This window comes from Taudactylus pleione, unplaced genomic scaffold (assembly GCF_031769625.1).
Source record: "Taudactylus pleione unplaced genomic scaffold, aTauple2 ptg000032l, whole genome shotgun sequence".
NCBI classification, from domain to species: Eukaryota; Metazoa; Chordata; class Amphibia; order Anura; family Myobatrachidae; genus Taudactylus; species Taudactylus pleione.
In genome coordinates this window covers 140,095-154,318 of record NW_028284434.1, presented here as the reverse complement: position 1 = coordinate 154,318, position 14,224 = coordinate 140,095, and the positions used below count along the sequence as shown (strand labels likewise).

Here is a 14,224-nt window from a genome sequence, read left to right as displayed (position 1 = left end):
GTCACGATAGTCAAGACCATTGCGACCATCTTTTTGGCCGCTCGCATATGCTGTGGGTGGTCACCACAGCTAAGCGAGCGGCCAGGAGGCCGCTCCATTTTCATGGAGGAGGGCCCTGATTCAGAGCGAGCGCTCTGGTTAGAGCGTTCAGCTCTGAATCAGGCCCTAAGCTCGCAAAAGCTAATTATTCTGATGTCTGGCCCCTGATAGCTAATGCCATCTTTAGATGGAGTTAGCCATTGTAGCCTACAGTATAGGCTACATTCTCACATATTTTGCATGGGCTGGTAAGAATGCTGTTTACAATCCTGGATGTAATGTGATCACTGTAGCATTATACAGCAATAAAAAATATATAATAATCGGTGCTAGAGTAAATCAGGAATATAGATAACTATGCCCCTATATTTTATTTGGAAACATATTTGGTCTTCAGAAAATGTGTAGTGTTATAAAAAAGAAATATAACAATTTGATACTTACATGAAATATGGACAGCTGAAAGAAAAAGAAAAACAAGAAATTAATTGTTTGATGATGCAGTAAATATTGTTATTGATTGATCCAGGGCCTGATATAGAGGTGGACGCAAAACACATCACAGCGGAGAAATGACGTTAACGCCTCAGCCGATTAATTTTGCACATAGACAACCACCTCCTGCATCTCAAATATGCCGCTCTTACATAGACGCACCATCAGAGGCACATCGGCTCAGAAAGTCCATTGGAGCTAAGACACTGACAGGCCCAGTGAAACTGTGTGTAAATGTGCAGTTGATGGCTATGACATGCCCACAACACACACCTGTTTTTGACAAGACCCCCCTGTTACCTCCCATAAATGCTACCGGACTGTCAATCACTCTGTGGCCAAATCCTCACTATGACTGCTGTCGGTATACTGAGACATCTGAACAAACATCGCATTGCGTTCACCCCTGGATCAAGCTTTCAGAGAGTTAAGATAAATGTATTATAGTATTGTGAAGATATATGGGCACCAAATAAAACTTCTATATGACGATATTACATACCACCCAACACTGGAGGTCCCGATAGCAGAGGGGGTGTGGTTATAGCACACTATGGGTATTTGTAAAGAAAAATCACATTCTTTTATAGTGAATGCTGTAGAGATACCTTCCTCCACAGCATATGGCAACATATAAGGAAATGATGGTTGGTTGCTTAATTACGGTATATTCAGCTTTGCTCCATGGATCACAAAATAGGGATTGCAAGACTTATAAGTTGTAACCATACTTGCCTACTCTCCTGGAAGTTACAGAAGACTCCCAAATTTATGGGCAGTACCCAGACCTCCGGATGAGTAGGCGGCCCTCCTATATCCTGCTCACTTCTTAGCAAAGTGGGCACTATGGGGGGGATAATGCAGCAAATTGTGAGTCAATGGAGAGAGGGTGGGGTCAATATGACATGATTTTTACAGAAACTAGTCATATTCGCCATACCCCCTCTTGATTGACCCCTTGATTTGTGGCATTAACAACTGGGGGCGTGGCCTAATGACGCACATTGCCACCCCCCCCATCTATTTAGCTGCGTCTTTCCTCTGAATTTCTCCCCGAGTATAGACTGCAAAAGTAGGCAAGTACAGTATGCTTGTAACCCTATTCAATGTTCCCTAGTTTTTAAGCAAATGATTATCTGTTCCCTATTACTAAAATCTGCTTCCTACTTTGCATAGCTGAACTGTACCTTATGAAGATATATGTGCATCTGGCTGGAGAAAAGCATATGTTTCTTACCCTATGCAGAAGGAAGGCAGCATATATTATCCATATACAGTAGTTACACCTTTGTGCTATATACATAATATTTGCATTGTACCCCCATTTTAAATGTGCTTATTTATTTTACAGTTATTTATATAGCGCACACATATTCAGCAGCATATTTCACCCATTCACATCAGTCTCTGGTACTTACAATCTATATTCCGTATCACATGTACACACTTTTGTCGGGAGCCAGTTAACTTACCAGCATATTTTTGGATTGTGGGAGGAAACCCTCGCAAGTTTGGGGAGAATATACAAACTCCACACATTCCCTTGAAGTGAATTGAGCCAAATACTTCTGTGCTATGATGCAGATATGTATTGGTAGGTTAATAAAAATATTGAGAAACTTGCACTCCAAATCAATAACGCAGCACAATAACAACAGAGTGGTCACATACCACTATTAGTCACGTAGAGGAAAAAGTACTTGCAATTGCGCGCACCCTATGGGTTATAGAATACCAAAATATCTCTTCCTTAATCCTTTTCTTTATAGTCCTGAAAATTCTTTCTTCTTATTTTCTCCACTTTTCCCTTTCTTTATGGTGTTTTTACCAAATCCTAGGAAGAATGTCAGTATTTCCTCTCCGTATATGAGTATAAATATAAAAAATGATAAGGGTATATATAGTGCAGTAGGTTTAATAATATGTGTAGTTAAAACATCCAAAAATTTGCAACAATCTTAGCCACAAACAAATAATAGGTAAAGCAGTGTACCAGATAGAATGGGGTGTTCACATATCACACCCTACCAAGCATATGCAAAAGTATTACCAGCAACCTCCCGGGTATAGGCACAGGGAATCCTTCAGAGTCAATGGCTTGCTTCACCTGGGTTACTGCTGCCCTCCTTCACTCACAAACATGTTTCGGCACTGTGGGCCTATATGAAGGTGTAAGTCTCTAGTGGCCTCTTCTTATATTTATACCCTTATTACCTCCTGTTCTCCAAATTTGCACAAATTACCTGTTGTCCCCGTTTGCATAAATCACCGGGTATAATAACTTACCATCACACCCCTCCCACTATAGTTGTCTCAGAGGTAGTAAATGTATATTCTGGGCTGTTCAAATGTCCTCCATCCTGTGTTCTTGCATGCGTTCCACTGTGTGGAATGAACGTTACTTCCTGTTCCAGTCTTGCCTTTGTGACTCACCCCCTTCCGCATAACGTCGCATGCATCCTTCAACACAGGACGCATGTGTCGGCATTGCCTAGGTGATTTTAAATAACAAACACCCCTCGTCCCACGTGATTCCATATCCGGGGATGAGTCAAGCGGCTCCATTGCCATGGTAGCCTCCCGACTCATGCTGATGGAAAAATAGCTAGTTGTTCCGCTATCTATCATGGGTGGTGTAAAAAGCGCTCTATATCTAGGGGTGGTATAGTCTCACAGTATCTAAATCACAGTGTTCTCAGTCAACTTCTATAAACACAATATTACATATATAAAAGACATAATAAGATAGACATAAAAAATCTGTATGAATAAAAATGGGGTAAAATTCATAAAAACTATTTTAACTCAGATTCTTTAATTAATCCCCTAGGGACCAATGTGCTCAATTCATATATCCATTGCATTTCTGTCTGCTCCAACATCTGTTTTAAGTTATCAACTCTCCAATTATTCTGTATTAACTAGATGCCTATACCACTTTTCAATGACTGGCACCTCTTACTATGGCATTCTTTAAAATGTTTCGACAATGAATGATTCTCAAAGTCATTTTTTATGTTCCGGAGGTGTTCTGCCCAGCGTTCTTTCAGCGGTCTCGATGTTCTGCCCACATACTGGAGACCACATTCACATTCCACGAAATATATACAATTCTTTGTATTACATGTAATAAATTCTGTTATATTATATGCTTTATTAGTGGCAGTTGAGTTAAATTTATTCACTTTACTCGCTTGTGTGGCATGATTCCTGCACATAAGGCATAACCCACATCTGTGGAAACCCACTGTTTGAACCTTCATGATTTTTTAGGGGGGATGGCACTCTATTCTAACTTCTTCCTCAAATTATGAGCCTTCCTATATATGAATTTTGGTTCTTTTGGTATCACTGGTTCAAATTCCGGGTCCCTACGGATTAGGTGCCAATATTTCTTTACAATTTTTTCTACCTCCTTGTGTTGGCCATTAAATGATGTTATAAATGATAGAGGATACTCCTCCACATTCCCCTTCTCCCTCGGGATTAATAAATAATTTATTTCCATCATCTTAGCTTCGCCAATGTACTTGTCTATGATATTTTCCTCATATCCCTTGTGTACAAATTTTTGTTTAAGGTACTCAGCTTGTTCTTCAAACACTTTTATATCTGTACAGTTTTGTCGAATCCAACTTACTTGCCCCTTAGGGACATTTTTTATCCACCTAGGATGATGGTTGCTCCTTGTAGAAATGTATGAGTTGCTAGCTGTTGGTTTACAGTAAGTCTTAGTCATTAACTCCCCATTTTCTACATATATACATAAGTCTAAAAACTTGATTTCGATTTTACTAATATTAAAAACTCATTTAATATTAAAAACTTTATTGTTTAAAATATCGTAAAACATCTTCAGATCTGTGTCACTTCCTTCCTAATATAACAGAATTTATTACATGTAATACAAAGAATTATATATATTTAGTGGAATGTAAATGTGGTCTCCAGTATGTGGGCAGAACATCGAGACTGCTGAAAGAACACTGGGTAGAACACCTCCAGAACATAAAAAATGGCTATGAGAATCGCTCATTGTCGAAACATTTTAAAGAATGCCATAAGAGGTGCCAGGTATTGAAAAGTGTTATAGGCATCAAGTTAATACAGAATAATTGGAGAGTTGATAACTTAAAACAGATGTTAGCACAGACAGAAATGCAATGGATATATGAATTGAGCACATTGGTCCCTACGGGATTAAATATAGAATTTGAGTTAAAATGTGTTTTTATGAATTTTACCCCTTTTTTATTCATATAGGTTTTTTATGTATATCTTATTATGTCTTTTATATATTTAATATTGTGTTTATAGATGTTGACTGAGAACACTGTGATTTAGATACTGTGAGACTATACCACTCCTAGATATAGAGCGCTTTTTACACAACACATGATAGATAGGGGAACAACTAGCTATTTTTCCATCAGCAGGAGTCGGGAGGCTACCATGGCAATGGAGCCGCTCGACTCATCCCCGGATATGGAATAATGTGCGACAAGGGGTTTTTGTTATTGAAAATCACCTAGACAATGTCGACACATGCACCCTGTGTTGAAGGACACACGAGACGTTATGTGGAAGGGGGTGAGTCACTAAGACAAGATCAGAAACAGGAAGTAACGTGCACACGTGAGAACACATGATGGTGGATATTTAATAGCCCAGAATATACATTTGCTACCCCCGAGACACCTGTAGCGGGAGGGGTGTGAGGGTAAGTTATTTAACCTGGTGATTTATGCAAACGGGGACAACAGGTGATTTATGCAAATTGGGACAACAGGAGGTAATAACCAACATGAGAGGAGATAAGGGTATAAATAGAAGAGGCCTCTAGAGACTTACACCTTGACAAAGGCCCACAGTGCCGAAACATGTTGGTGAGTGAAGGAGGGCTGTAACCCAGGTGAAGCAAGCCATTGACTCAGAAGGATTCCCTGTACCTATACCCGGGAGGTTGCTGGTAATACTTTTGCATATGCTTGGTGGGGTGTGATATGTGAACACCCCATTCTCTCTGGTATGCTGCTTTACCTATTATTTGTTTGTGGCTAAGATTGTTGCTAATTTTTGGATGTTTTAACTACTCGTATTATTAAACCTACTGCACTATATATTCCCTTATCACAATTTTTTATATTTATACTCATATACGGAGAGGAAATACTGACATTCTTCCAAGGATTCGGTAAAAACACCATCAAGAAAGGGAAAAGTGGAGAAATTAAAAAAAAAGAGAAAATATTCAGGATTATAAACAGAGAGGATTAAGGAAGAGATATTTTGGTATCCTGTTACCCTGGAGGGTGCATGCAATTGCAAGTATTTTTTCCTCTACATATTCCGGTAGGTTAATTGGCTCCCGACAAAAAATAATCCTAGTGTATATGTGTGTACATGTGGTAGGGAATATAGATTGTTTATAGATTGTAAGCTCCACTAGGGCAGTTCTCAGAAACCCCCCCTGTGTGAACTCCTGCCCCATAACACCACTGGGAATTGGAATGAACATCCTAATTGTGGGACAGTCCTAAAAAAAAAAGCTGTCCTGCCAGAAGGGGGAAGGTTGGTAGTAGAGATGTACACTGACCCCAGGGTTTTGGTTTTGGTTTTGTATCTGGATGCAGCTTTATGTTTTGGTTTTAATTTTGATTTTGCAAAACCACCCTCAAGTGTTTTGATTTTGGATTTAGATATGGATTTTTTTTTAAACTGATAAAGTGTTTCAAACCGCTAAAATTAGATAATTTATGCAATCTAAAACCCAAAAATCAGATATAAAATCCAAATTCTGAACCACTGAAAGTTCAGAACTGCAACTCGGATTTATTCGGATCTCTTCAGATTAGAACTGCGACTCAGATCTGTCTGGATTCATGAAATTCAGGTGGATTCAGTTTTCTGGAGAACCAAACCGCATATCTCTAGTTGGTAAGTATAGTATGGTATTAGAGAAAGCTTTTATCTTTGTTATGTTAACATACCATATTCATGTACTGTAATAGTAAATTCATACACTCAATTTCTATATAACCGACTATATAGAAAAGAAGAGTGCAATATTTTTCATGTCATTAGATAACCCCATGACTGATGACAACATTATTTACAGATGTTATTTTTCATGTTTTCTGACAGAGACACAATATAAAAATATTAAAACTGTATCTAATCTTTAGATTAGAGTACAATACCTGTAAACCCTTCCACGCGTACAGAATAATGACTGGCTGCATTGGTAATTATAGTCCATGTTCCTGCTTCTGGATTGTTCACTAGGTACGTAGAGCCCCAATCCTCTGAGACAATTGTTTTCATTTCAAGAGGAAAAGCTGCAAGGGATAAATACCCATTTTATAGCAAGTAATTTATAAGACAAACAGTATTTTATGAGGTCCTTAAAACAGAATAAAATTAATCCTGCTACTTACAGTCAGGCCCAAGAACTTGTATGGAATAGATGACACCATCCATGGTTATTAATAGTTCAGTAAAATAATCTTCAATAGAGAAGTTATCAGAATTACTGCCAGCATTATACTCCGCAGAGAACAGATGCTCCGAGCTGTTTGCAGGTCTTGGAAGTGTGAAGTCCAAGTAATTAAATACCTGCAACAAATGAAGTTCATTATGGGATGAAACATTCCATTATTAGCTCTACAAAATAGGCAAAAAAAAAAGTAACGTCCACACCAAATTAAGTTAAGGTATACAGTGGACATATCATTCTGCAATAAAGAATGTCTCATATTTACCTCAATCCATATGTACTATGTACTATGATGTCATACTGTATATTACCCTGTGTACTGTGTCATCATATGCAGTAGTGCTATGTATTATCAAATAGGAGTTGGATGGGACAAAATAAAAATATTACATTTAATTGTGAATCAGTTGGAAAAGAGAGTAGAACTGCTGGGTGAAAGTAAAACATTTTTTATGTTAATAAATATTATTTGCTATTTTGGTTAATCCAAATATTAGTAGATTAATTACTTTATTCAGTTGTGAAAGTGCAACATGAAACACGTGTCCAAAACTGGCAGCTGCAATATTCCGATAAACAAGGACATCTGCATCATCAATGCTCCCGTAAAGTCCAGTGACGAGGAAGAAAATCTGGTTAAAAACAAACAAACAATTCAAATTTGTATTGAATGAAGACAACAGTTTGCTCAGAAACCAAAATGATTGTTCCTACAGGTGCTGAACTAGCAAGGTAGACCTAATATATAGAATTGAATATACTGTATATGAGATTCTTTACTTAGTAGACTATGCAGCTGCAGAGAAGCTGACTCCTCCCAAAAATTCCAGTAACAATAAACCAGGAAATGACTACCCTGAGTAGATACTAAAAGGAATATCTAAAATGAATTATAATTCAGTCAGACAGAGTGGTGTGCGGCTTCTTTCAGAAGTGCACTGTCACTCCAGATACCCGGCGTGGAGAGCAGGACCGGGAACACACAGATCGTGCGGCACTCATCCCCCCTCCAGCCTGAAGACATCCCGGGCAACGTTGATCACGTAAGACTTAGTATCAATTTCCATTGGACTTTTTAACCTATATTACATCTGACCTCCCAAGATATCACGGGACGCCGTATCTCTGTACATAGCATAAACAAGGTCATGGACTCGCCATCAACAGATACTGTTAGATCATATTTATCACATCATCAGCCAATCCTTTCACCAATACACACTTTATTGCCACTCATTGTTGTCAATACCTGCATTAATAATCAGCATCACATTGATGCTATACCATTTGTGTACATTTTATAAGTTTTTGACTAGTAAAGCACAACATCTTATTACTGCTTGTTCACATGTGATAATTACATAATAATTAGTGTGTAGCGCTTGGCATAACCCTTTGCATTTATGACAATAGCCTCATCCTGTTGTACTTCAACAGTGAAATCTTCAATTTGAAAATCAGCAACTGGACTGTGGGTGCTATTTCCAGCACTTGCAGAGGGTGTGCAAATGGTGGAAGGAGCCACCTCTTCCCGTCAGATGTTGGGAACATCAGGCATCGCAACCGCCGCCACACTTGGACTCTCCTTGGGAATTTGTGATATCTTCTTAGAACGCATAGTTCTTTGTTGTGCTTTTGCCAGCTTAACTCGTTTCATTTTTCTAGCGGGAGGAGGGCTTCCATCGTCATGTGAAGCTGAACCACTAGTCATGAACATAGGGAAGGACCTTAGCCATTTTTTGCCACTCCATGTCGTAAATGGCATTTTGGCAAGTTTATGTTTCTCCTCAGATGATTTAAATATATTTTTTAAGGTCATTTTCCTGAACTTTGGTATTTGGGATTTTATATGCCCTCTACTATAACATTTGGCATCGGCTTTGGCAGACAACAATGATGGCATTTCATCATCTATGTCATGACTAGTGGCAGCAGCTTCAGCACTTGGAGGAAGTGGTTCTTGATCTTTCCCTATTTTATTTTTATTGGACAAACTTTTGTCCTCTATTTATGTGATAGTGATATGTGCAGCTAAGGCGTACACAAACACAGAAAAATATATTTTTTTAAGCCGGCCCTTGACTTATGACACAGGCGCACGCTTGTCGCTGCTACTTTGTTGATGCACGTGCAGCTAAGGCGCGTCGCACACAAGTCACAAACAGAAAAATATTTTATTTTTATTTTTTGCAGCACTTTGTGGGTTACACCACACTTCAACAGATGAGCCAGTTGGCCGTTGACTTATGACACAGGAGCACGCTTGGCGCTGCTACTTTGTTGATGCACGTGCAGCTAAGGCGCGTCGCACACAAGTCACAAACAGAAAAATATTTTATTTTTATTTTTTGCAGCACTTTGTGGGTTACACCACACTTCAACAGATGAGCCAGTTGGCCGTTGACTTATGACACAGGCGCACGCTTGGTGCTGCTACTTTGTTGATGCACGTGCTCTAAAGGCGTGCCGCACACAAGTCACAAACACAGAAAAATAATATTTTTTTGTTCTGACACTTTGAGGGTTACACCACCCTGCAACAGATGAGCCAGCCAGCCCTTGACTTATGACACAGGCACACGCTTGGCACTGCTACTTTGTTGATGCATGTGCGGCTAAGGCGCACACGTCACAAAAACAGAAAAATATAAAAAATTTTGGCACTTTGGGGGTTACACCACCCTTCAACAGACAAGCCAGCCACCCTTGACTTAATGCACAGACACATGCTTGGCGCTGCTACATTGTTGACTTGATTCACGTGCGGCTATGGTGCACACAAACACAGAAAAATATATTTTTTTAATTTTTTGGAGCACTTTGAGGGTTACACCACCCTTCAACAGATGAGCCAGCGTGTCCTTGACTTATGACACAGGCGCACGCTTGGCGCTGCTACTTTGTTGATGCACGTGCGGCTAATGTGCACACAAACAGAAAAAATATTTTTTTTTTGCACTTAGGGGGAGCACCCCTGATGGACAGAGAACCCCCTGGATAACACTATAGAACCCCTTTAGGACTACAGCCTTTATGGGACAACAGCACTGCACAACACAGCCCAGCCAGCCCCTAAGGACTTTGGAGTTTGGACAAAGACACTATGGACAACAGCAGCACCAGCACAGCAAAGCCCCACCCTACCTCTTCACTGTCCACAGCTGGAGTTAAAAATGGCACAAACTCGGATCGGGGGCGTTCGGATTTCAGAAATCCGAAACCGCTCATCCCTTAAAAAAAAAAAAGATAGACCTCCCATTGCATCTCACAGTGCTAATATTAAAGCAGCGGTACAGCACCTACTGAGCACTATTGTTTAACACAGTACAACTGCATTTCCTGCTTGAACACATAAAAGTTTTATAAAAATACAAATAAGCTTTTTTTTTTTTTTAAATAAGACACTTCACACTGTGACTCACAGCGTTGATATTAACAGCCACTTCACTCTGCAAATCACAGTGCTGATAGCAAGTTTAGTTTGTTTAATTCTTTTTTTAACAAATGACCACAAGATCACTCAATACACTGCTCCAAAAATGGCTTATTTTTAATGAAACACAGAGGGTCCCTTTGAAAGGAAGGCACAATGGTAATGGCATTTTATATGAATGAATGACAGACACAGTGCCTTTACTGGCATTAGACATGCTTCAAATGTATATATCGTATATTATATATATATATATATATATATATATATATATATATATATATACAGTATATACACACTAATAATAAGCACTAGTGCTACTAATAATCCTCATAAAATCAATTAATGATATAGTTCAGTTGAAATAAATCGCTGGGCTGCAGCTGCTTAAAATTAGGGATGTGCGCCGACCCCTGTGTTTTGGTTCTCCCCTGGTTTTGGATCTGGATTGGTTTTTCCAAAACCTCACCTCCGTGTTTTGTTTTCGAGTTATGGATCTGAATTTTTTCTAAAAAAAAAAAAAAACAGCTAAAATCATATTTATTTCCACTCATTTACAGTCAATTTTTACCACCTCACAGCTCACAATATTGATTTTTTTAATCTAGTTGAAGGGCCAAAAGGTTTCATCCAGCTTGCTGGTTCAACACTGATTGGTTTCATTATTAATACAGTTGAGGACTGTGCATAGATGATGGTTGGGATACCCTTGAGGATTGAAGAATTGAATTTTGATAGTTGGTGCAGCCCATGGCTATAAAATTAATAATACATTCATTAAAAACAATTCTTTGGTGCAGCCCCTGGCTGTAAAATTTATAATAAATAAATTAAAAAAGCAAATCAATCAAACCCTTGCTGAATAATTAATAAAAATAAATTTATTGGTGCAGCCCCTGGCTGTAAAATTGATAAATTAATTTAAAAACAAATCATTGGTTCCTAAACCAGCCGTTAAATTAATTTAAAATGTCAGGCAGCAATATCCCTACCAGCACATTATGGAAAGGAAAAAGGTGCAAGATGGAATAGTCCTTGGAATGTCCCACCCACCCTTATGTTGTATATGAAACAGGACATTCACAGTTTAACAAACCAATCATTTCAGTGACAAAGACTGCCAGTTGTGGCTGAAATGATTGGCTTGTTTAGACCCCCCATAAAACAAGCTGCCAATGTGCATTGTACATGGAAATGAAAATGATCCCATATGCAAACTTTCTTTACATTACAAGTTGTTGTTACCCTCATCCTTGTCATCCCCATCAGTGTGTACATCCTCTTCTTCACACAATATTATTTTGTCTCTGCTGGAATCCACCATAAGCACCTCTGTAATTGTTTGATGTAATTGCTGGTAGAGGTCTTCCTCATGGAATTTGTAATTCATTTTAATGAACATCATCTTTTTCACATTTTGAGGAAGTAATCTCCTACGCCGATCACTGACAAGGTTGCCAGCTGCACTGAAAACTCTTTTGGAGTACGCACTGGAGGGTGGGCAACTTAAATAATGCAAAGCCAGTTTGTGTATGGGACTCCAAATTGCCTCTTTTTCCTGCCAGTACTGAAAGGGACTGTCTGACATGCCTATTAGGATGTTATCTCTGAAATAGTTTTCCACCATTCTGTGAATGGGGACCATATCACACATAATCATGGAATACATGTCACTAGTAGGCAGTTCCCTTAGGCCCAACCAGATGTAATTTTTTGGTGAATGATCTGCATCACCAGCAGGCAATCTGTAAGGAAAATTTAGTTTTCTCCTGGCAGCTGCAGAAGCTGAAGGAGGAGATGATGGCGTTTCACGTGTGGCAGCAGCTGACAATTTTTTTTACCAACAGCTCTTTGCATAGTTTTAGATTTTGGTCTGTTGGAAAAAAAACTCACAAGGTAGGACTTAAACCTAGTATTCAGAATGGTCGCCAAAATATATTTTTCAGATTTCAATAGATTGACGACTCTTGGATCCTGGAGAAGTAAATCAAGGGCTTGATCAACTAGTCTGACATACCTTGCACAATCGCTTCATCTCAGCTCCTCCTTCAGTTTCTCCAGCTGTTTTTGCAAAAGTCTAATGAGGGGACTGACCTGACTCAAGCTGGCAGGTCTGAACTAACTTCACATGTGGCAAGTTCAAAGGGTTTGAGAACCTTGCACAACATGGAAATTATTCTCCAATGCACTTGACTAAGGTGCATTCACCCTCCACGGCCTATGTCATAGGCCATTGTATTGCCCTGGATGGCCTTTTGCTGTTCCTCCATCTGCTGAAGCAAATAGAGGGTAGAATTCCACTGAGATACTAGCTCTTGCTTCAGCTCGTGGCAGGGCAAATTTAACAGTACCGGATGATCATGCAATCTTTGAAAAGCGGTTGCCGAATGTCTAAAATGTCCGGATATTTTGTGGTCCACCGAGAGCATCTCCTGCATGCCCCTGTAATTTTTTAATAAATATTGCACCACCAAATTAATTGTGTGAGCAAAACATGGGACATGTTGGAATTCGCCCACATGTAATGCACTCACAATATTAGTAGCATTGGCCGAAATCACAAATCCTGAGGAGAGTCCAAGTGGGGTAAGCCATTTAGCAATGATTTCCCTGAGTTTTTCTAAGAGGTTTGTAGTGGTATGCCTCTTAGTGAAACCAGTAATACAAAGAGTAGCCTGTCTCTGTATCAGCTGTCTTTTGGTAGATGTTGCTGTTGCTGTTGTAGGCAATTCACCTACACAGTGGGCTGTCACAGTCATGTAATCCTTAGTTTGACCTGTCTCACTTGTCCACATATCAGTGGTCAAGTGGAAAACTGCATTTCTAAGGACATTAATAAGGTTTTTTTTTAATGTCCTTGTACAGACTTGGAATTGCTGTTCTAGCAAAGTGGAATCTAGAACGGATCTGGTAGCGAGGACACAGCACCTCAATTAACTGTTGAAAACCCACTGCAGTAATGGCAGATACTGGATACACATCTAATACCAGGATAGCTGTTATGGCATCAGTAATCCACTGTGCAACTGGGTAATTGCTGTCATACTTGTTTGCCCTTGCAAACGATTGTTTGACAGTTAATTGTTTATTGGAGGATACATTACAAGTAGTCTTCCTCTTGGTCCCATTCTGGGATGAAGATCCACTCATAGCAACAGCAGCAGGCATAGTCCTCAAGGATCCTTCTGAGGAATAACCTATAGGAGAGGAGTTAATCATGCTTCAAAGAACAACATTGGATGCAGCAGGACTACTCCCAATGATGAATGAGGATGTTGATGATGTAGGTGTTGGTGGTAGAAATCGAAGGCGCTTGGATCCCACAGAGAGGGAGCAGGTAGGTTACACTAGCCGTGTTATGTTTTGAGTTTTGGAACTTGGCGACATACGCTTTGATATTTGATGAATGCGCTCCAAGTGATGCAACAAGTAGTAGGTTCCTAGGTGGTTTAGATCCCTCCCTCTACTCACTCTTGCTTGGCAATGGTAACATATGGCTTGATAACTATTTTCCAGATTGGGGTGGAAATAATTCCACATGTGAGAAGTAGATTTTTTTGCTTTTGATCCGGCAGGACAATAATGGGCTTTGGCTCTTTCAAGTCATGGGCAACAGCTGTTGCCTTACTTACACAAAGGACATCCTTGGCTTCAAGATCCTCATCATCCTTAGCGCCTTCAAGTACCAAAATATCTTCTTCCATGTGCAATTCCACAGAAGCATCCTCATTGACTACATCTGCACGATGTTGACTGCCCTT

General features: G+C 39.4%; 1 protein-coding gene across 2 annotated transcripts in view; it reads right to left on the bottom strand.

Moving 5' to 3' along the window:
* LOC148538899 (uromodulin-like) overlaps positions 1-14,224 on the bottom strand; it is a 146,096-nt gene that overhangs the window by 55,857 nt on the left and 76,015 nt on the right. For both annotated transcript variants that reach the window (XM_088451927.1, XM_088451928.1), the window contains 4 exons: positions 7,540-7,662; positions 6,972-7,149; positions 6,735-6,872; positions 484-498 (listed from right to left, as the gene is read on the bottom strand). In XM_088451927.1, coding sequence (XP_088308053.1) covers positions 484-498; positions 6,735-6,872; positions 6,972-7,149; positions 7,540-7,662 — 454 coding nt within the window. The remainder of the gene's footprint in view (positions 1-483; positions 499-6,734; positions 6,873-6,971; positions 7,150-7,539; positions 7,663-14,224) is intronic.